The sequence below is a fragment of the Castor canadensis genome, chromosome 5 (assembly GCF_047511655.1).
Source record: "Castor canadensis chromosome 5, mCasCan1.hap1v2, whole genome shotgun sequence".
In the NCBI taxonomy this organism is placed as follows: domain Eukaryota; kingdom Metazoa; phylum Chordata; class Mammalia; order Rodentia; family Castoridae; genus Castor; species Castor canadensis.
The window spans coordinates 2700675-2720785 of NC_133390.1; the positions used below are offsets into that span (position 1 = coordinate 2700675).

The window sequence follows — 20111 nt, forward strand, 5'->3', positions numbered from 1 at the left end:
CCACTCTCAGGGTCAGCTCCAAGGTCACAGCTCGGAGGACATAGCCAGGGTGGGCCAGCTGGTGGGCAACTAGCCACCACCAGGGAAGCCTGCAGAATGCTCAGTCTTCCAAAGCCTGAGGTCCTGGACCCTTTGGACCCCACCTACCCGCCCTGGGGAGGGACTGGGGGACCCGCAGGGCCTGGGTCCTTCCCTGCCTGTATCCCTAGCAACGGTGGGTGCCCCTGCTCAGGGATCCCAAGAACGCTGCCAGGACCAGGGTGCCGGGGCGGGGCTGCAAGTGCGACCCTCAGGATGCGTTACCGGAGGCTTTCCGAAGATGTGGGCCTCCACGTTTTCTTACACTAACTTTCCAACTTGCTAAACATTATTTTTTTTCTCGGAACAAAAGTAACTGGGGTTCTGAGAACCCCAGTTTCTCAGGACAAGGTGTGTCCGGAGGGTTCTGGCCGCCTGGTTTTGGCAGCTTGCCGGCCCTCTGGAGTGGGGTGAGGGCCGGGCGCGGGCCTCTGAGTGCAGACCTCTTGTCCCGCAGAGTGAAGCCCTCCAGGGTCCTGAGCCCCAACCCGCAAATTCCCGGGGCCGAGTTCCACCCCCTGTGTCCCGAGGCCGGGACTTGGGGACATGTGGAGAGTCGTACCCCACAATGCGGACCCTGCGAGAAGGGACCAGGGATGACGCAGGCTCGGCCTCCTGCACTTGGGGGGTTGTCCCCTTCGGCGGGAACAGCGGACAGGGAGAGGGAGGGGCGCTGCGGGGCTGGGGCAGGGGGGTGGCTTCGCGGCGGAGCCTCGGGCGGAGCGCAGCGCAGGATCGGCCGTAGTGCTCCCCGCGCCCCGCAGGGGGCGCGCCGGCGGGAGCGCAGGCGGACTCGGCTGCCGGCGCCCCTGACGTCACCGCCCCGTGGTCGCCAGGGCAACGGCCTTACCGGCGCGCGCGTCAGAGCCTCCGGTCTCTTGGCAACCGCCCGATCTCCGCTCCCCCTCCGCCTGGCGCTCGGCCGCGCGTCGCTCTGGCGTCAAAGCGACGTCAATGGGCTGTGTCAATCCGGCGGGGGGCGGGGCCGGGGCGGGGCTCTGGCGCGGGGCGGGGCGGGGCGGTGCCGCGTGCGGCCGGCTGGCGGCTCGGCGCTGACATGCGGTGCGGCCGGGGCGGCGACAGCAGCGGCGGAGGCGGCGGCGCGAGCGGCAGGCGCCCGAGCAGCGCGAGTGGCCCAGCGGACGGCGGGGGCTGCGGAGCCGGCGGTGTCCCGGCCTGGGCGCGCGGAGGGCGACGGAGGTGAGCGGCGCTGGGCGGGCTGGTGGCGGAAGCGGCGCCTCGGGGCTCCGCAGGGCGCCGACGCCGACTCGGATTTGCGACCGTCGCTCGGGGTCCCCGCGGCCCGCAGGTGCGCGCGCGTGGGGTCGCGGGCGGGACGGGGGCCTGGTCGTCCGCCGGGCTTCTTATTGTTACGGGGCCGGGGTGGGAGCGGAAAAGGGGTCCTCGGGTCGGACGGAACCGACCACGGGGGGCGGTGTAGGAGCGGGTCCGCAATGGGCTCAGGAGATTCCCGGGTCCGACGGAGCCGGCCGCGCGGGGCGGCGTGGGAGCTGGTCTGCGAGCCCCCGAGGGGACGCGAGATCTCTGGATCGGGACGGAGTCACCTCGGGCGGCGGGGGGGCGGGTCTTGCGCCCCTGGGCTGGTGGGGTTCGGGGGGCACCGGAGTGGCTGCCTGACCGCGGGCGACAAGTGTGGGAGCGCGTCCCACGTCCCACGGGGATTAGGGGGTCCGAGGTTCGGATGGCGCCGGCGGCGCGGGCCGTCTGCGCGCCGGGACGGGGAAGCGGGTTCGTGGTCCGGGTGGAGCCGATCGCGGCGGGGATTTGTGGAAGCGCGGCGCGCGCTCGGTGGTCCTAAGGGTGTCCGGAGGCTGGCGTGGACCGGTCGCGGGCGGAGGACCGGGGACCGGGGTCGGGGTCGGGTCGCGTCCGCGCTGAGCGTGCCCCTCGCTGGCCGGCAGGTGCGGCCCGGAGCCATGGTGATCATGTCGGAGTTCAGCGAGGCCCCCGCGGGCGCCGGCCAGGGCCAGCAGAAGCCCCTCCGGGTGGGCTTTTACGACGTCGAGCGGACCCTGGGTAAAGGCAATTTCGCCGTGGTGAAGCTGGCGCGGCATCGAGTCACCAAAACGCAGGTGCTGGGGCGGGATGGACCCGGAGGGAGGGTGCGGGGAGCCTGAGCAAGGGGTGGACCCCCGGCTGATTCAGGCCTGCGGGAGTGTTTGTCATAATTGTAAACGTAGTTTTTAGTTTGGTAAAGAAAAACCTGCTTTGTGTTAGGTTTCTGCCTGGTTTGTACAATTATTAGGAAACCTCAAACATGACGAAAAGCAAAACACCCCCCTAACACCGTGGGTGCAGGGGTTCCTGGGTTGAGAGTGGAGACCCTGTAAAGTGAGCCTGCAAATGAAATGCTGACCACATTTAACTTTGATTCATTTAAATGATATTAGTGGTTACTTTCCTATATATATATTTTTCTTACCAACTTTTTGTGACCTTTTTGGAGACATAGTGTTTGAGAAACTCACTTGCAAAAAATGAATAGTCCAAATGAGGTTAAGTGAGGGTTTCATTTTTTTTTGTAACAAAAAATCCTTTTTCTTTTTAAAACTTGTAGGTTGCGATAAAAATAATCGATAAAACAAGATTAGATTCAAGCAATTTGGAGAAAATTTACCGTGAGGTCCAGCTCATGAAGCTCCTGAACCATCCGCACATCATCAAACTCTACCAGGTAGGTCCCCACTCCTCCCCAGGTTCCCATGGCAAGTACATTACTTCATAGCCTGTGGATTCTGCAGGCTGCCGCCTTGCCCAGGTATGTGTGGGAGTCAGGAGGCTGCTTGTGTGGAGTAAATAGATTGATTTTTGTGGGCTGTATGGATGAATTTGCAATTATTTTCTTCCTCTTGGATCATAATTGAGATTTGCTTCATTGAAGGTTTTTTGAGTGTGCTAGTTTTGCCTGTGTAGAGGTCTGTTGATAGAGTAGCGTCACTTTGAGAACCCATCTCCAATGTGGCAGCAGGTCAGGCTCTTAGTGTGGGAGGACAAATTTGAGCAAAACTAGAAACTTCCGCCTTTACAGATAATTATTAAACTTTAAAACCAAGTGCTCGTGCCAGTGTTCATCGACTTATCTTTGCAGCAGCAGCAGGACGGGTTTGTCTTCCTGGCTTAACCCCTCAGAGCAAAGGGGAGAGGTGGAGTTGCTCGGCCACAGGAAGAGCCAGGGACTAGCCATTCACTCCCCAGTGGGAACATGGCTCCCTGTCTGTCTGTTGGTTTGTTTTGAGATTTAGTTTTGTTCTTATGTGGAAATTAACATATTAATTACATCTTTGGGAAATAAGGAATTAATTACGACAGCAAAGCAGTCTCTCACCTCCCTGGTGATAAGCGGCTGCTTTTGCAAAGATGGAATGGAGTCTGGTTGCAGAGGAGTTAGTTTTTTGGCCAGTGCCCGGTGTTTCTTCCACTTGTGTTGGGTGTAAGTTCCTCGTGAGGCCATGTGAATCTGAAGTGACCGGAAGATGCCTGTGTGCAGTTGTGAAGGCTCCCAGTACAGTGCAGAGGGAAAGAGAATTGAGACTTGAAATGATCTCCCACTGGTTCTTGTGTCTGTGAAAATAGAGGCAGACGTGGTGTTGGGGCTGTTTTGCCTGCCATGACAGCTCAGCCAGCGACTTTAAGTAGAGGTCAGGGCTGCAAACTCACAGTCATGCTTTATTTTGGTGTAGCGTTAGCCCCTTCCTTTGCTCCTGTGGTCCCCTTCCGGCCGCTGGGTGGAACTCCTCTGTTGAGGAAATACACATGTGATCAACGCCAGAGGTCTTTTCTGTGGCGAAGGTTGTCACTGCTGCCTCAGGTGACTCAGGGTGGGACGGTGGTGTCTGTTAGTCCTCTCTTGACGCCAGTGGCTAACGTTTGTTCTGTTGGCCTAGGCCCCAGAACCCTGCTGAAGCATTTCATTCTTTCCTGTAGGTTTTTAAAAAGTTAAACACACGGACTCTTAATTCTTTTTCCTTCTCCTTTTCTTTCATGGAGAAAAGGAATAAACAGTTCTCTTCTGCCACACATGTAGGGCAGGGCAGTTAAAATTATAGCTGGATTGCTAGAATTTTAATAACACTTTCCTTGTCAGATTCACAGCTAAAGCAGTTTCCTTTAAAGTATCTTTTTAAAGGAATAACTATATTCCTTTTTTTCCCCCTATGAGAATATATTATCTCTCTTGCTCTGAAATATTTTAAAATCACACAGACATGAGTTGCTTTACTTGTGGAACCAAATATTTAAATTTTACCTTGTTTTTCTCAGTTATGTCGTAAATCTTTTTTTAGGTAACAAAGACTTCTTGATCAGTGGATGAGGTTTAAGGATGTGTGTTTACATTGACTGTTGCTGCTGACATGTGCTGAATAATTTGAGTAATTGTAACTTGCCTGGCAAAGCCATGTCCTAGCCTGATGCCTTGTCAGTGAAGCAAGTGGGAATGGGATTTTCGTCATCTGTCACTCAGTTTGTTCTGGCCATTGGCTGGAATCGCATGTGGCCTGCTAGAGTCTTGGTAGAACACGCACAGGGCAGTAGCATCCGCAGCCTCTGAGCCCCAGGTGAGCCCCAGGAGGTGCGTGAGGCGGACTGAGTTAGGTGGCCGGTTCAGGACTTGGCAGTGTTCAGGCCTCATTTGAAAGTGGAAACAGGCCAGTGGGGTGCATACCTCTGACTTTTCTAAAGGTCTCTTTCTGGGTAGGAATTCTCATAATTTGAATCCTTTTTTTTGCAGAAGCTCCCCCCCCCTTTTTTTTTAACCCCCTTTCCTTTCTTAAATGATGAATGCACTTATTCTGGAAAAGTTAGTTTACCCAGTGGGGTTCAAGTGGATTATTTATCCCTTTGGTGTATTCCTTTCTCATGTGCTTAATTTTTTTTAAGGTCATGGAAACAAAGGATATGCTTTATATTGTCACTGAGTTTGCGAAAAATGGAGAAATGTTTGGTAAGTCCCACCCGCAAGCCGGTCCCCACATCCAGTGTGACACAGCACTGCTTGGCTGTGCTGGGCAGTGGAGACTCATTTTGGGATATAGCTTTGTCTTGTCTCTCCTCAGATTATTTGACTTCCAATGGACACCTGAGTGAGAATGAGGCACGGAAGAAGTTCTGGCAGATTCTGTCAGCTGTGGAGTACTGCCACAACCACCATATAGTGCACCGGGACCTCAAGACTGAGAACCTGCTGCTGGACAGCAACATGGACATCAAGCTGGCAGGCAAGCAGGGGCGTCTGGGAGGCCAGCCGCCGGGGTCCCCAGCCTCCCAGCACTCTGTAGCTGCAGTCCTGCCATCTCAGGCAGTGCTATCGGCTGCTTCTTTGCCTTGCAGATTTTGGATTTGGGAACTTCTACAAGGCAGGAGAGCCCCTGTCCACGTGGTGTGGGAGCCCCCCATATGCCGCCCCTGAAGTCTTTGAGGGGAAGGAGTACGAAGGCCCCCAGCTGGACATCTGGGTAGGAGCCTGAGCATGTGGACCCTGCTACCTGAGGACGTGTCCTGGAGCCTGCTGGGCACTGACATAGGCTGTTTGGTTGTTCTCAGAGCCTCGGTGTCGTGCTGTACGTCCTGGTCTGTGGCTCTCTTCCCTTTGATGGGCCCAACCTGCCGACCCTGAGGCAGCGTGTGCTGGAGGGCCGGTTCCGCATCCCCTTCTTCATGTCTCAGGGTGAGTAGGCGCAGCCGCCCTGTGTGGGACCCACAAGGCCCATGGCGGCCTTGGGGACAAGGAGGGTGGGTCCTTGGCAGCACCGGCCCACCTGCCTAGCCAGTGTGCTCTCAAGTCAGGGAACCGAGCCCAGGTAACTGGGCTGCAAGAGAAACCTGACCTACAGGTGCTTTCTTGGGTGCCCTACTTATGGGCTGAGCCACAAGGCTGCTCCCAGGTCCGGGCCCAGAACACCTGCCTCAGCTGTGTTCTTGTCAGTCCCTGCTCACAGGGTGTTTTGTCATAGATGTCTGACTCATTGCCTGGCCGCATGTGCCACGCGGGGTCAGGAGTCTGAGCGTTCTCTCTGGAGATGTTCAGAGGGGCCGCAGCGTGTTCCCCCAGGGTCCTTTCCCAGCCTGGCAGTTCCTTGGTAGTGGGTGGAGGTCAGCGGCGCGGAGTCCCACTCCCCGCCTCAGCCTTCTTTAGGACGGTCACCTGGGCGTTTGCCTGTGGGAGGGCTGGCGTGCGTGCAGGCCGGGCCTGGAGCTGAGCGCGCCGTCGCCCCTAGACTGTGAGCTGTTGATCCGACGTATGCTGGCGGTGGACCCAGCCAAACGCATCACCATCGTCCAGATCCGCCAGCACCGGTGGATGCAGGCCGACCCCAGCCTCCTGCAGCAGGCCGATCCCAGCCTCTCCATGCAAGACTACACCTCCAACCTGGGCGACTACAACGAGCAGGTGCTGGGCATCATGCAGGCCCTTGGCATTGACCGGCAGAGGACGGTGGAGGTGAGCGTGCTTCCCGCTGCCCTGCACCTGTGACAGCCAGCAGGAGTGAAAGCCGGCCTGCGTTAAAATGGGAGTGTGGTTAATTTAAGGGCCAGCTTGTCCCCTTGAAAGGATATTCCTGGCTGCCTAGGAATAACCTGGGAACAGTCTCATAGGGGAGCCCCAGCAGCCCAAGCAGAAATGTCCCAAGGCTCCACCCCTGGTCCTGGAGCCACTGCTTCACTCTGACTGCACTCTCTCTGCTCCGCAGTCGCTCCAGAACAGCAGCTATAACCACTTTGCTGCCATCTACTACCTCCTGCTTGAGCGCCTCAAGGAGCACCGGAGTGCACAGCCCTCATTGCGGCCTGGGCCTGCCAGGCAGCCTCGGCCCCGAAGCTCAGACCTCAGCAGCATTGAGGTAAGGGGAGCAGATTCCTGTAAGCCCAGTTCCCATCCATTTGCCTCGGCTGTACCCTTTGAGTTGTGCATTCCCTCGGCCAAGCCCCCTGACTCCTAGAGCACTCCCTAGTTACACAGCTTACCACAGACTACACGGGAGGAGAGGGGCCTGCCAACTACTCTTCTAGGAGTCAGGCCTTATCCAGTGTGACACGTTCCCTGCTCATCCTGGTACTGGCATCCCAGCGCTCCTCCTAGTCACCTGCACATGGGTGTGGCCTCAGAGAGGAGAGTGTGATGATGTCCTGCGTCCCTACTCTGATCAGCTAGCTTCTGGCATCTGTTGGCACCAGCTGCAAAGCCAGCTTGGTCTTTCTTTTGCTGCCACTGGTGGTCAACCCTAGAATCGCCTCCTGATGGCTTCTTTTCCCTTCTGCGGACCACAGGTACCTCAGGAAGGCCTTGCCTGCGACCCTTTCAGACCCTCCCTGCTGTGCCCACAGCCCCAGGCCTTGGCCCAGTCTGTCCTACAGGCCGAGATGGACTGTGACCTGCACAGCTCACTTCAGGTATGGGAGTACCGTGGTCCTGCTCAGGTTGCCTGCTCCTTTCTGGCGGCGGTCCCCCGCTTTCCCTCTCCTCCCATGCCCACTGAGCCTGCTCCCAGAGCCCTGGAAGTTACTGGTTTCTGTTCCTCCTGTACAGCCCTTGTTCTTCTCTGTGGATGCCAGCTGTAATGGAGTGCTCCAGCACCGCTCCATCTCCCCCAGTAGCCTGTTGGACACGGCCATCAGTGAGGAGGCCAGGCAGGGCCCTGGCCTGGAGGAGGAGCATGAGGCTCAGGAGCCCCTGCCTGGCAGCACCGGCCGCAGGCACACATTGGCCGAGGTCTCTGCCCACTTCTCTCCACTTGTCCCTCCCTGTAAGTGTCTCCGTGGGTCTGGTGCATGGGGTGAGGGTCAAGGTCATGACGGGTCACTTATAATGGACCCTTTGCCCGGCAGTCTCCTGCAGTTGGAGGTCTGAGGACTTGCCACTTGTTGTAATCCTAGAGACCACATGGTAACTGCTTAGACACGTGTGTGCTCATCTTGGTGGAGGGACCCACCTGGGTTGCCCCAGGCATTGGAGGGCAGGTATTTGGCTCCAGGCCTCCTCCTGTCCTGGAGTCTGAGTGCCACTGGCAGTCTGCCACCTGCTCTTCCACCCCTGGGCCTCTGGACACGTACTGTTGGAGCCATCAGTACATGTCCTGCCTCCCATGTGAGGATCAGGCTGGGAAAAACTGTACAGCTGTCCGTGCTGTCAGCAGGCCAGATGCTCAGGGCCTGTCCTGCTCCAGCCATCGGCACCTCTGTCTGTAACCTTGGGAGGTGGGGGCCTCTCCCATGAGCACCTGTTCCTCCCACAGGTATAGTTGTATCCTCCTCTGCTTCGGTGAGTCCCTCCGAAGGAACGAGCTCTGACAGCTGCCTCACCTTCTCTGCAAGTGAAGGCCTTGCAGGGCTGAGTGGTGGCCTGGCCACCCAGGGGCTGTTGGGGACCTGCTCTCCAGTCAGACTGGCCTCACCGTTCTTAGGGGCGCAGTCTGCTACCCCTGTGCTACAGGCACAGGCAAGCCTGGGTGGAGCTGTCCTGCTCCCTGTCAGCTTCCAGGAGGGACGGAGGGCATCAGACACCTCACTGACTCAAGGTGAGGCCCCTTCCCCAAGGTCCACTTGTGCCCCAGCAGGATGTCTTTGTCCTCAGCAGCAGTTGGCATCCCCCATTCTCTCTTGAGCCTGGGCAGGATTAGCAGTGCTACCCAAAAAGCCTAGATATGCCATTCTGCCTTTAGGCATTCTGCTCTGGACTCCTAGACAAACCTGACCCTGAGCATGGCAGATAGCTAACATTGGCTGGATCTAAGAGCACAGGGGATATCCATGCTGAGCAGCAGCTCCTGCCTTGAGGGAGGGTCCCCTGACAAAGTCAGCCCTCGCCTGCCCACGTGGCTGCCTGGGTTCCCTCATACCACCCCAGGGCTTGGGGTGCCTGTGAACTTCTCTGTGAGCTCAGGGAGCATCCTGAGTTCTTGCGCACTGCAAATGCTCTCCTCTATAGAGAAGCTGCCCAGACTTTCTGGCCAGGGTCAGAACTGCTGTCCCACACCTGGGAAGCAGATGGGTTGTTACGGAGGAGGGGCGGGTATTGGAAGGTCTCGGGTCACAGAGTGCTGCTGACCCCTGTAGGAAAACACAGACACTGTCCAGTCATGTGTGTTACTTGTTCTTTCCTTCTGTTCTCCTGAGGGCTTGGAAACCCTGGCTGGCCAAGGGACTTTGACCCTGAGCTGGGAGTTGGAGTCCGCTGATGGCTTCTGTGTCTCCACAGGACTGAAGGCCTTCCGGCAGCAGCTGAGGAAGAATGCGAGGACCAAAGGGTTCCTGGGGTTGAACAAGATCAAGGGGCTGGCTCGCCAAGTGTGCCAGTCCTCCTCCAACCGGGCCTCCAGGGGTGGCCTGAGTGCCCTCCATGCGCCCGCTCAGAGCCCAGGGCTGCAAGGCAGCTCTGTCAGTGGCCGAGAGAGCCGGAACCTGCTGGAAGAGGTGCTGCACCAGCAGAGGTAGGCCTCGCTGTCCCTGTCCCTTTAAGGAGCCTTTTGGCCCCAGCTGCTCTCCCTTGCCCCTAGCAGGTTGGTGAGGTCTTTGCAGCTTGGAGCCTATTCCCCAGGGCTGAGGTGGGGGTGGAGCAGTGAGGTGGTGGGCTGTTTGGGAGCCTGTGAAGTAGTAGAGGGCAGCAGTGAAGGAGACCTGCCCATCTGGTTGGCATCCCTGTTGTCATAGCAGCAGGGTGGAGAACACACTGGCAGGGTGGCTTAGGGGTGCATCACGTCTTGTACACAGCTCTGTAGCCCTTGTGTGCTCAGAGCAGCTCTGTGAGGTGAGCAGGACCCACTGAGGCAGAGTGGAAACCTAAGGGCTTCTGAGCAGAGGCAGCAGAGTGACTTGAACTCACCCAGTCCTCACCCTGTCTCTGTTCCACAGGCTGCTCCAGTTACAGCACCACCCAGCTGCCCCGCCCAGCTGCCAGCAGGCCCCCCAGCCACCACCCGCCCCATACGTGCTTGCTGCCCCTTGCGAAGGCCTCTTAGTGTCTGGGCTCCCGCTATTGCCAGCACCTCTCTTCCAGGCCAGTGTGTCCCCTGTGGCAACAGCTGCGCGGCTCCTGGATACCCACCTGCATATCAGCACCGGCCCAGCAGCCCTACCTACTGAGCCACAGTGCCTCACCAGGCTGGCTCCAGGCTATGACCCTGCTGGACTGCCACGGGGAGACTGCGAGATGGAGGACCTGACCTCCAGCCAGCGAGGGATGTTTGTCCTGGTGCAGTGAGGGCCAGCACTGCGCTCCCTGGCAACTGACTCTTCAAGCAATAACTTCAGAGTATGTGAAGATGTTTTCAGACTCAAAGCCAAGAACTTTCTAGAAGTGAAACAAGCAATACGCTAGGTGTATGGGCTTTTTAGTTTATTTTGGTTTTATTTTTCCTTGCACTGAGTAGGGACTGGAAACTTTCTGAAGGAAAATTATAACTGAGATGTGCCCTGCGGGTGGGGAGGGGAGGGAAGCGGGTGGAGGGTGAGGGAGGATGGTGGCTGCAGGCACACCAGGCAACTGAGCAGAGGGGCCTGAGTTCCCTTGTCCACAGCCCCGTTGCCTTGAAATAATGACCTCAGATGTCCCTGGAAACCAGCGGCGCTGGCCACACGCACTTGCGTACATGCGCTGATCGGTGTCCTTTTTGGCTTTAAAGTTCAGCATTCTCCACTTCTAGACCGTCCATGCTTCAGTGAAAACTGGACTTGCTGCTCCCCGTTGGTTTTCGAGCAGCTCCAAGGGTCAACCCAGGCAAAGAGAATTTGCATCCTGGTTTCTCCTTGCGTCAGAACAGGACAGCTTTTCTGACTCGAGCTGAGCTGCTGTGCTGCTCTAGTCAGCTTCCAGGATCAAGGAACCGCAAGGAAGGACTGAAGGGTCGGGGTCGGGTGACCTGGAGCAGGGACTCGGCCCAGACACTTGGCCCCGAGCCCTGTCCACCTCAAGGAAGCCAGGAAGTTCCTTGCACTGGGAGCTTGTTTCTGCTGCTGACTGCTAAGTTCTTACGCATTTCATTACCAAGGCCCAAGGACACCTGACTTGGGGGAAATAGTGCAATATCGTGGGGTGTGACTAGGAGCGACACGGGCTGTGGGCTCTGGCTGTGACCCACCTGCCTTTGGGCTGTGACCTGGACTGGCGCCCAGGCCCTGGCTCCTGTTGCCTGCCTTTCCTTCACAGAAGGTGAAATGAGACATTTAGGTCAGTGTTGGTGAAGCTTGCTTTCTTTTTTTAAGCAAATACTGTACGTGTATATAAATAGACAAATAGACACTACTTATTTTTTATATTTTGTAATACACTTTTTGTGTTCCTGGCTTACACCTCCCTCGGTCACATTAAGAATCGTCCCTGTCAGCACCAGGTTTGTGTTGAGGAAGGGACTCAGGGCTACCCACCCTCAGCTCTGGGTGGAGGTGGCAGGGAAGGAGCGGCTCCACCTGACAGGTGCAGTTTACCTTGGCAGGTAAACCAGGTGTTAGCTCTGTCAGCCAGAAACCTCTGGAATGGAGTACAGGGCATGGCTGCTTCCCACGCACTCCGTCAGTGCCTGCCCATCCCTCTCCCTGCCAGGTGCCTTCAGCTGTCAGCCTGCAGTGTTGACCTGAGGTCATCAAGAAGGGAAGGCAGGTATTCTAAAAGCCAAAGATTGACCGAGTTGCTTGAGGGCAGGAGGGTTCCTGTGTCTCAGCGTCAGTCGCAGTGTGGTCCTGCCCGCCCTGTCTCCTGCTGCGCTGAACCTGCTGCCGCTGCCACTTGCATTGCTGTGTAAACATGGGTGAAGGGACCGTCCTCCAGGGGTGAAGGACAGTTTCTGCCGCCTGCTGACTGTTCGGGTCGTTGGGAGCAGCAGGAGCGCGCAGACGTCCCGGGCAGCCAGCGTTTGCCTCACTTCCACACAGGTAGACAGCCACCCCCACGCAGCACCTGTCACCCTTTCCCAGCGGTTCCTGTCCCGATGCCACAGATCAAAGGCCTCAGCACCCGTGTGTCTGAAGCAATGACAAGCACTTTACTTTCGGGGTGGGTTTTGTCTTTCTGATCGCTGTAGGCCGTCTTTGGGAGGGCGGCACCGCCGTGTTTAGTCATTTTCTGGGAGTGTGCAGCAGGTGTTCTGTAGGCTTTTTGATAGCAATGTCCCAGTCTGTGATGCGTTAGCATATTTAGGACACTACGTGATCTGACTGAGATGTACATAACTGGTTTTTTTTTTACTATGACTCGATTGTTTTCATTTCTTATGTTAACATGAGGAATGTATGCCAAACGATTAGCTGATGTATGTTTTTTTAATTTAATATTTAAATAAAATATTTGTGGGGGAAACCTTGACTTTTCCCTTGGTTCATCTCTGGCACTCTTTCTTTTGAGCCACTGTGTTAAGAGACCACGTCCTCTGGGTTCACTGAGGTTTGAATCTTACAGAGGCTGCGTGGTGCCTGCGCTGCATTCAGCTTCCCCATGCAGCTGCACACAACCCCTCGCCCAGCCAAGCTGCAGGAGGCAGCAGTGTGGGGACCTGTGGCGTACACAGGACTAAGCTGTTCAGGCCCTGTCCCAGCCTCCAAGGCCTGCTGTCACTGAGTCTCAGCCCCCAGGTCTGTTTGTGACTGGCTGACTTGCCCCAGGCCACTGGTCCCGTTCGTCCTTCCTCTTCTCAAAATGTTCTCTGCTGCTTCTTAATGGAAGGGTTGGAAGCATCACAGTGAAACGCCTGACCTCCCAAAATCTCCTACCTTTCAGCAGCAGGGCAGACAAGGCACTCGCAGGAATGAAGGGCTTTCTTCCTTTTGGTAAAAGTTCTTCGGCCTCTTCACACCCACCGTGGAAGTGCAGCAGGTGAACTCTGCTGGTGGGAGGTGCTGTGGCCAAACTCCACAGAAAACAAAAAATTAAGCAGGATTCCCATCTGATCCAGCAATTCCTCTTCTGGGAATTGGAAGCAGAGACTCAGGGATACTTACACAGCCGTGTTCATGACAGCCCTCTCCACAACAGCCAAAACGTGGAAGCAGCCCAGGGTGGATGAATGGATAAGTAAGATGTAGCCCATCTACACAGTGGAATATTATTCAGCTTTCAAGAGGAAAACAAATCCTGACACATGCTCTGATGGTATGGACCTTGGGGACCACGAATAGACAAACAATGATTCCGCTCAGGAGGTCCAAAGAGTCGTCAAATTCGTAGACACAGAAAGTAGGATGGTGGGTGTCGGCTTGGCAGAGTTTGGGGGACAGATTCAGTTTGGGAAGATCGTAGAGTCTGGAGGTGGATGGTGGTGGCTGCACAGTGATGTGAACTCTGTCTTACATCAATTGCTAAGATGATGAATTTCAGGTCACATGTATTTTGCCACACGCACAAAAGGTCTTTCAAGGGAGGATGCCCAGTCCATGGTCATTAGCTTCTGTAGGGAGAGGCCAGGCTGCTGTGGTGATGAAATATCCCAGGGAGGCCCTGGCCACTCAGAATGTGCACCAGGATTAGAGCATTGCTTCCAGACAATGCCTGGCTCTCAGGTGGCTGGGCGATGTGAGAGGCTGGGGAGGCCCTCCCTGTGTCCCAAGGAGCCTCGGTGGTTTTTGCCTCACGTTTAAGAACAGAGTTATGACATCTTAACTTGCTGGCCGAGGCTGCTCCTGACTTAATCGATCCCTGGGGCCCTCTGGACAGGAAGGCCAAACCAGACTATGCCCCTCCAAGACCGCTCATAGAAGCTCAGTCCAAAGCCCCAGCTGTGACTCCCTGGTGTGTGGGGTTCCCTGGACTCCCAGATGCTGTATGCCTTTGACAGCCCTGTCATCAAGGCTTAAGAGAGCAGGACCCATCTCAGGCAGGTGTTCAGCCGGGCCTCATGACATTTGTGTGTGACAAGCCTGAGGTGACTATGCTCACCAGCTTAACATTTAGGAACACGGAGTCTTGAAAACTAGAAAGATCTCACCCAAAACCTATCCCTGAACTCTCAGTGTATTTGGCTCTCATCTGTGTGTGATATGCAGGTGTCTTGGCTCCCCACCTAGATGGCCGGCTACCCTGGGGGGTGGGGGAGGGACAAGCGTATCTCATTGTCCTCCAGTAGCACTGTGCAGTGGTGGGTGGTGGTTCCTCTGTAAACAGCTGTTAGCTACACCTTTTCCACTGGTTCTCGAACTTGTGGCATGCCATCAGGCTGATGAGGGAACGCTGCTTAGAGCTCTCAGAAAGTTGGAGCCCACTTAGGGAGCCTTGTGGAAACTTGGTAGGACCCTAGAATTCTGTCCTGGACTCATCGATCCACAAAGTGCCTTCTCAATCCCACATGACTGTGGGAGTGGGTGAGGTTCCTCCCCAGTCCTGCCCAGGTCTCACACTGCCAGCATTTCTAGATCAGGGACAGCCCCACCCTCCCAGCAGTTTCACGAGCTGCTCATATTGGGGATGTGTTTCTTCCTGTCAGCAGTTGGCAAGGCCAAGCAATGCTTTGACACACCCCTTACCACATGGCCGCACTTCAGAGCAATGTGGTGCTCTGGGGTCTTTCTGGCGAGGGTCCAGCTATAGCCTGGAGCAGTGACCGTCACAGAGCAGTGGCAGCTATGTGGCTTGCTAATAATACAAGATGGAGCCATGCCCATCGGGCCTAGCATGCAGAGTGTTGTGGTGGGCAAGAACCTGGTCTTTGCTGTCACACACCTAGGTTTGCATCCTACCTTTCCTCTCCTGCAGAAGGTAGGAGATGTCACCTCTTGGGGCCCAGGTACTTTTCTACCAGCCAGAGCTGTGAACATTTGCTGCTAGGCCACAGGCTGGTTGCAGTGCACCTGTGTTTTAGCAAGAAGCCTTTTTGGGCATCCAGTAGCATCGTCTCTAAGAGTGGAATCAGCTCCTGTGTGTCCCAGTCCAGCATGAGGGTCACTGAGGGCAGTGTGTGTGGGTGGGGGGAGCTTCAGGTGGGGCACTTGGAGCAGGAACCAAATCTGACTGAGGAGGAACTGACTTGCTGGGGACGGAAGAACCAGGATTAGTCCACTAGTTTTTCTTCCAGAATGACGGCAGGGTGTGTTGAATGGCACCCTGGTGAGAGGTTGGGTGAGCACAGCCCTGCTGAGACATGACTTTGAACTTCAGTAAGGATATCTTTGGTGCAGCGTGGGCCCTGCAGAGTATCCACGGGGTGGGGAGGGGGTGGAGATTTCATTAAGGGTCCATGCACATGTTTCCAAGGTCAGCCTGTGCTCTGTGCACAGCTATGGGACCTGAGAGAAGAGAGCAGAAATCAGAAGGGTTTCCTCTGGGCGGGGCCATGGAGGGGCCAGGGAGGGGACACTGTGTCCAGCTCCTCTCCTTGGAAGTGAACTCGGGAGTGAGCTGCTCACAGCTCAGTTCTCTTTAATTATCATTATTTCATGCATTTGCAATCCTTTCAGAAACTGAAAGGGCTCAACAATACTTAGGAGACCCAGGTGGCCACAAGCACTGGCTCCTTCCCCCTTCTGTTCTGCACAGCTCTGTAGTGGGACGGAGCGGCTTCCTCACGGGTCCCACGGGTTTTCGTTACGATCTGAGGGGAAAACTGCAGCCACCGAGTGTGTCTGCTTCTAGCTGGCAAGAGGCTGGACAAAAAGCCAGGGCCCCAGCTTCCAGACGGAGGTGTGAAGACGAGATTCTGCAGAAAAACTTCCCCAGAACAGAGCCATGTGGTTGAGGCACGGCTGAGCAGCAGTTGTGCCCCCTGCCTTAAACGTGAAGGTCAAGGATTTCCCACCTTCCATGGGCCTGCGTGTGCAGCCACCACCTGAACAGACGCATGGAGCACTGCTGTCATTGCACACACTGTCCCCTGGCCCTTTGCAGAAAGCCTGGTATTGAGGGACCTTCCTGTCAGTGTGGGCTAGTTTGCGTTTTCTAGGCTGTCCTACGAAGCGAGTCCCACAGTGCGTGGTTTCTGGGTTTGGCTTGGGTCACGTGGCATAATTAGGTGGAGATTCAGTCACATGCTGGCTGGCTCATCCCTCCAGTGGGTGAGTGGTGTCCGTGCGGGGCACATCAGGGTCTGCTGACCACTCATGGTGTCCGCCATTTGGGTTGCTTCCAGCTTGGGGCTGTTAGAAGGACTGCACTGGGAACATTGCGTGGAGTCTCGGTGTGGACAGCGCCATTTCTCTTGGCTGATATAGGTCAAAGTGTAATGGCTGGATCGTATGCCATGACAGCTGTCAACTTGATAAGAAACCACCAAACTGTCATGCCTGGTGGCTGCACCAACTCACACCCCTGTCTACTGTGTGTGGCGTTCCGGGGGCTCCACACCCTCACAGCACTTGGTGGTGTCAGTGTTTAAGTCTGAGCCATGCTGAGATAGTCTGTACTGCTATCTTACTGTGATCTCATTTTGCATTCTGTTTTTTTTTGAGTCGGGGTCTCACTATATAGCCCAGGCTGGTTTGGAGCTCCATATGTAGCTTAGCCTGGCCTCAAACTCACAATCCTCCTGCATCAGCCTCGTAAGCTCTGGGATTACAGGCGTGCACCACTATCCATGACTGACTCATTTTCCTAGTGATCTTTAAAATCTTTTTATGTTTGGGCAGTATTAGGGATTGAACACAGGATTTTTCATATGCTAGGCAGGCTTGAGCCATGTCCCCAGCCTTTTTTCTTTAATGATATTTTCTATAGGGTCTGGCATTTTTGCCTGGGCTGGTCTAGACTTTGTTAAGCTTCCTCAGTAGCTGGGATGACAGACAGGAATCATCATGACTTCTTATTAGTTAAGATGGGGTCTTGTTAGCTTTTTGCCCAGACTGATCTCAAACCATGATCCTCCCAATCTCTGCCTCCTGAGTAGCTGGGATTGCATGCACAAGCCACCAAGCCCAGCTAAAAATCTCTTAAAATGGAGTAGTAGCTATTCTATTTTTCAAGGTTATATAATGTATTTGCTACTTGTGTAGTGTGTGTGTGTGCGCGCGCACATGTGCACATGTGGTGCTGGGGATTGAACCCAGGCCTCGTGCGCTAACCATGTGCTCTGCCTCTGAGCCATGTCCTCAGCCTCTTCCCGGTTTTTAATTGGGTATTTTGAATTCTTATTGTTGAGCTGTAAGAGAGATCCTCACAAATTCTGCATAGAGGCCCCTGTGTTATATGGGTACATGGGGAGATAGGTGTATGTACATATATGCAGAAAGTGATAAAAATTGTCTATCAATCAATTTGTGGCTTGCTTTTCACATGAAGAGAAAAGGGCTGAGGTTTTAATAAATTTAGCTTTGTGACTTTTTATTAATTCTAACATAATTCTGCACTTCTACGGTCAGTGCTTTCTGTGTCTTGTCTAAGAAAGTTATGTCTACCCCAATGTTCTCTTATTTTTGCATTTCCATGTCCTTTAAATTTCCATATAAATTTTAGAGTCTGTCAATTTCTACACACTGATTCGAATTTGTAGATTTGTATAGAATTGCTATTCTTTCTTCTTTAAATGTTGGATGGAATTCCTCACTGAAGGCATTTGGGGCTGGGGCTTCTTCATGGGAAGCTTTTACAAGGGAGATTCAGAGTTACTCCTGTTTTCCTTTTCTGTCCTGAGTGAGTTTGGACGTTCGCTTGGGGACTGTTACCATGTTTTGTGGCATGGTGTGCATAGAAGCTTTGGTTTTATAATAACCAGACAATCAGAACTTGAAAATCGCTAACTTAAGCAACCGCCTCTATTGACAGTCCTGGAGATAAAGATGCATGGCAGATGAGTGAATTCGTGTTCCCTTAAGTACCAAGACCAACACACAGGATGGCCAGTTTCCACCTACTGGATTTGCTTGTCCACGCAGGGTTTCTGGAGCTGCCAGCTGTGGGTGGAGTCCAGCTCCTCCCTGGCAAAGCCCCATTGAGCTGTAGAACCGCTCTGAGCCCATTCCTTCCACCAGCCAGGAGGCTGACCGCAGCAGGTGCCCAGGTATCTGAGACACAGCAGGGCAGCCCTGCAGTGGGTGTGTGGTGCAGGAGATGCCCAGGAAATGTGACCTGCTGTTACTGATCATGGTGAACCATGTCCCATGACACATGCTGCCTGGCTCAGGCCAACATTGCACAGCCGTTTCTGTTGGGGAAGTGTGGGGCCTAGGACACGGGCTGGAATGGCCTTTTGGCTCAAGGATAGCTGAGCCTGTTTCCCAGCCCTGCCTCAAAATGCACCTGCTGTCCATCTCAGATAATGCTGAAGAGCATGTAGAAGAAAGAAAGACATTCGTGGGCAGGACCGACCTTCCAAACAGGCACACAGGTGGCCTGCCCCATGTGTGTGACAATCGGCCTATGAGATGTGGAGATTCCCGAGGTCATACAAGGGCAATCTGGACCCCCCCACACCCGGCATCAAGCCTGTCTCCAAAGCTCAGCTTTCAAAGTGTGTCCCTGGGCGTGTGGGGGCCAGCACCATGGTGGATGGAGGGAGGGCAGGGCCTGGCTGGACAGCCCCTGGGAGTACTCCAGACAGCTGAGGCTGCTGGGGGCTCTGCCCACCCTCAGTCGTGCCAAGTTGCAGGCAGGCTGTGCTGTGGCATCCGGGCGGGTGTGCTTGAGACATTTAATGGGCGAGCTCTCTCGGCGTGGGGTATAATTAATTTTCCTGAAATAGCCTGACAGCCCATAGTCTCTGTGTCTGAGTCAGGCAGTGATCATCGCCTCTCATGGGCATGGCGTGTCCTCGGCCACTCGGAATTCACAGTGCCCGCAGATTCTTGGCCCTGCTTGGGTGGTGCTGTGGTCTTGGGACCCTGTGGTGCTCATGGTGGGGGGGTGCTGCCCCACGCAGAGCACCCTGCTTGAATGCGTGGGGTACACAGAGGCCATGAGGATGGAGGGGGAGGGGCCCCAGTAAAGTGTGCAGGGGTGGCCAGAGATGACCTGTGTGAACAGAGTCCACAGTGGGGTCCTGTGGGGTGGGGAGGAGAAGGCACATCCCAACAATGCCACCCATCAGATGAAGAAAGACCCCTAGGTTCCGGTGACGTCAGGGTTGATCACCTCCAGCAGGCTATGGTCAGTAGCAGGTGGCCAGGGCAGGAGAGGCTGGGCAGAGCTGGTGTGGGCCCCCAGGCCACCCTTCCAGCTGGACGTTCAGGGGGGCTTAGTGCAAGGATGCAGTGACAGCCTCCTGCCCCACCCATCTGCCATGGACACAGACTCAGGCAGCCACTTTTGCCTCTGGCTGAATTGCTTCTCACCCAGCGCTGGACTCTCACATGTGTGGACTGAGCATGTCGGCATTTACCTCTGTTCCCGGGCACCCAGCTCCTGGCCACTGCGGGTGGCCACTCTTACCACACAGAGCTCCTGGTCTCCTCTCTACACTGGGGAGGCCCTCGGATGGGCTCCTCGTCCTAAACTTCCCCCTTTGCTTCCTGAATCCAGGGACCAGCTTTTCCCCAATTTCTCCTGAAGCCTTTCCTGGAAGCCACTGTCACAGTAGTCCGTGTCTTCATGCTTCTCACCTCAGACCCCTGTCTTACAGGTCAGATGACTGAGGCCCAGAGACAGGCAGGAGCCCCAGCAGTGCTGGGACTGGGGCTGAGTTACTCCTGCTCTCAAAGGGCCACAGGGCAGCTGGCATGAGGGTATCACTGCAGGGAAGCAGTGTGGGCACAGGGATGAATGCACCTGTCGTCTCTGGCTACAGGACTCCTGTCCCTCAATCCTGGAGGGATTTGGGAACATTTTCTTAGCAAGGAGCCTGGGTTTCTGGCGGTGGGTCTGCCTGGTGTATCTTTTCTCACCTCCTGTGCCTGGACTCCTCTTGTGAGGTCAGAAGAGACCTAGAAGTGAGACCTCATCTGTGAGTGAGGCTTGGTCCTCACAGGGCTACAGACAAGGAAACTGAGGTCCCAGAGATTAGCCAGGGAACACAAAAAGGTCATGTCTGTCAGCTGCCAGCCTGGCTGCCACAGGGGTCCAGACGGAACGAGGCCCAGGACCCTTTCCCTTTGCTGGAAAGAGGTTCTGTGTCCACAGACTCCATCCAGCCCCCATCACAGGCTCCCCAGGTTGTTTTAATCAACCCTTGTGC

General features: G+C 55.4%; 1 protein-coding gene across 2 annotated transcripts; it reads left to right on the forward strand.

The window, feature by feature from the left end:
• The first annotated feature begins 1128 nt into the window (after nucleotides 1-1128).
• Nucleotides 1129-12407, forward strand: Sik1 (salt inducible kinase 1). Of its 2 annotated transcripts, none has more exons than XM_020152608.2 (14): nucleotides 1129-1278; nucleotides 2001-2171; nucleotides 2657-2773; nucleotides 4978-5041; nucleotides 5154-5315; nucleotides 5428-5552; nucleotides 5641-5764; nucleotides 6315-6538; nucleotides 6789-6938; nucleotides 7366-7488; nucleotides 7625-7841; nucleotides 8331-8612; nucleotides 9293-9524; nucleotides 9946-12407. In XM_020152608.2, exons 2-14 carry the CDS (start codon nucleotides 2016-2018, stop codon nucleotides 10292-10294), a joined length of 2325 nt encoding a protein of 774 aa, XP_020008197.2. In that variant the 5' UTR covers nucleotides 1129-1278; nucleotides 2001-2015; the 3' UTR covers nucleotides 10295-12407. The 2 variants fall into 2 exon arrangements, with proteins under 2 accessions (XP_020008197.2, XP_073928659.1); XM_074072558.1 differs by having other exon boundaries at nucleotides 10091-12407.
• The last annotated feature ends 7704 nt before the right edge of the window (nucleotides 12408-20111 follow it).

Coding starts and splice junctions, on each gene's coding strand:
- Sik1 (XM_020152608.2), top strand. CDS start 2,016: ATGGTGATCATGTCGGAGTTCAGCGAGGCCCCCGCGGGCGCCGGCCAG. Junction 6,939..7,365: donor CAGACCTCAGCAGCATTGAG/GTAAGGGGAGCA, acceptor TGCGGACCACAG/GTACCTCAGGAAGGCCTTGC. Junction 9,525..9,945: donor GAGGTGCTGCACCAGCAGAG/GTAGGCCTCGCT, acceptor TCTGTTCCACAG/GCTGCTCCAGTTACAGCACC.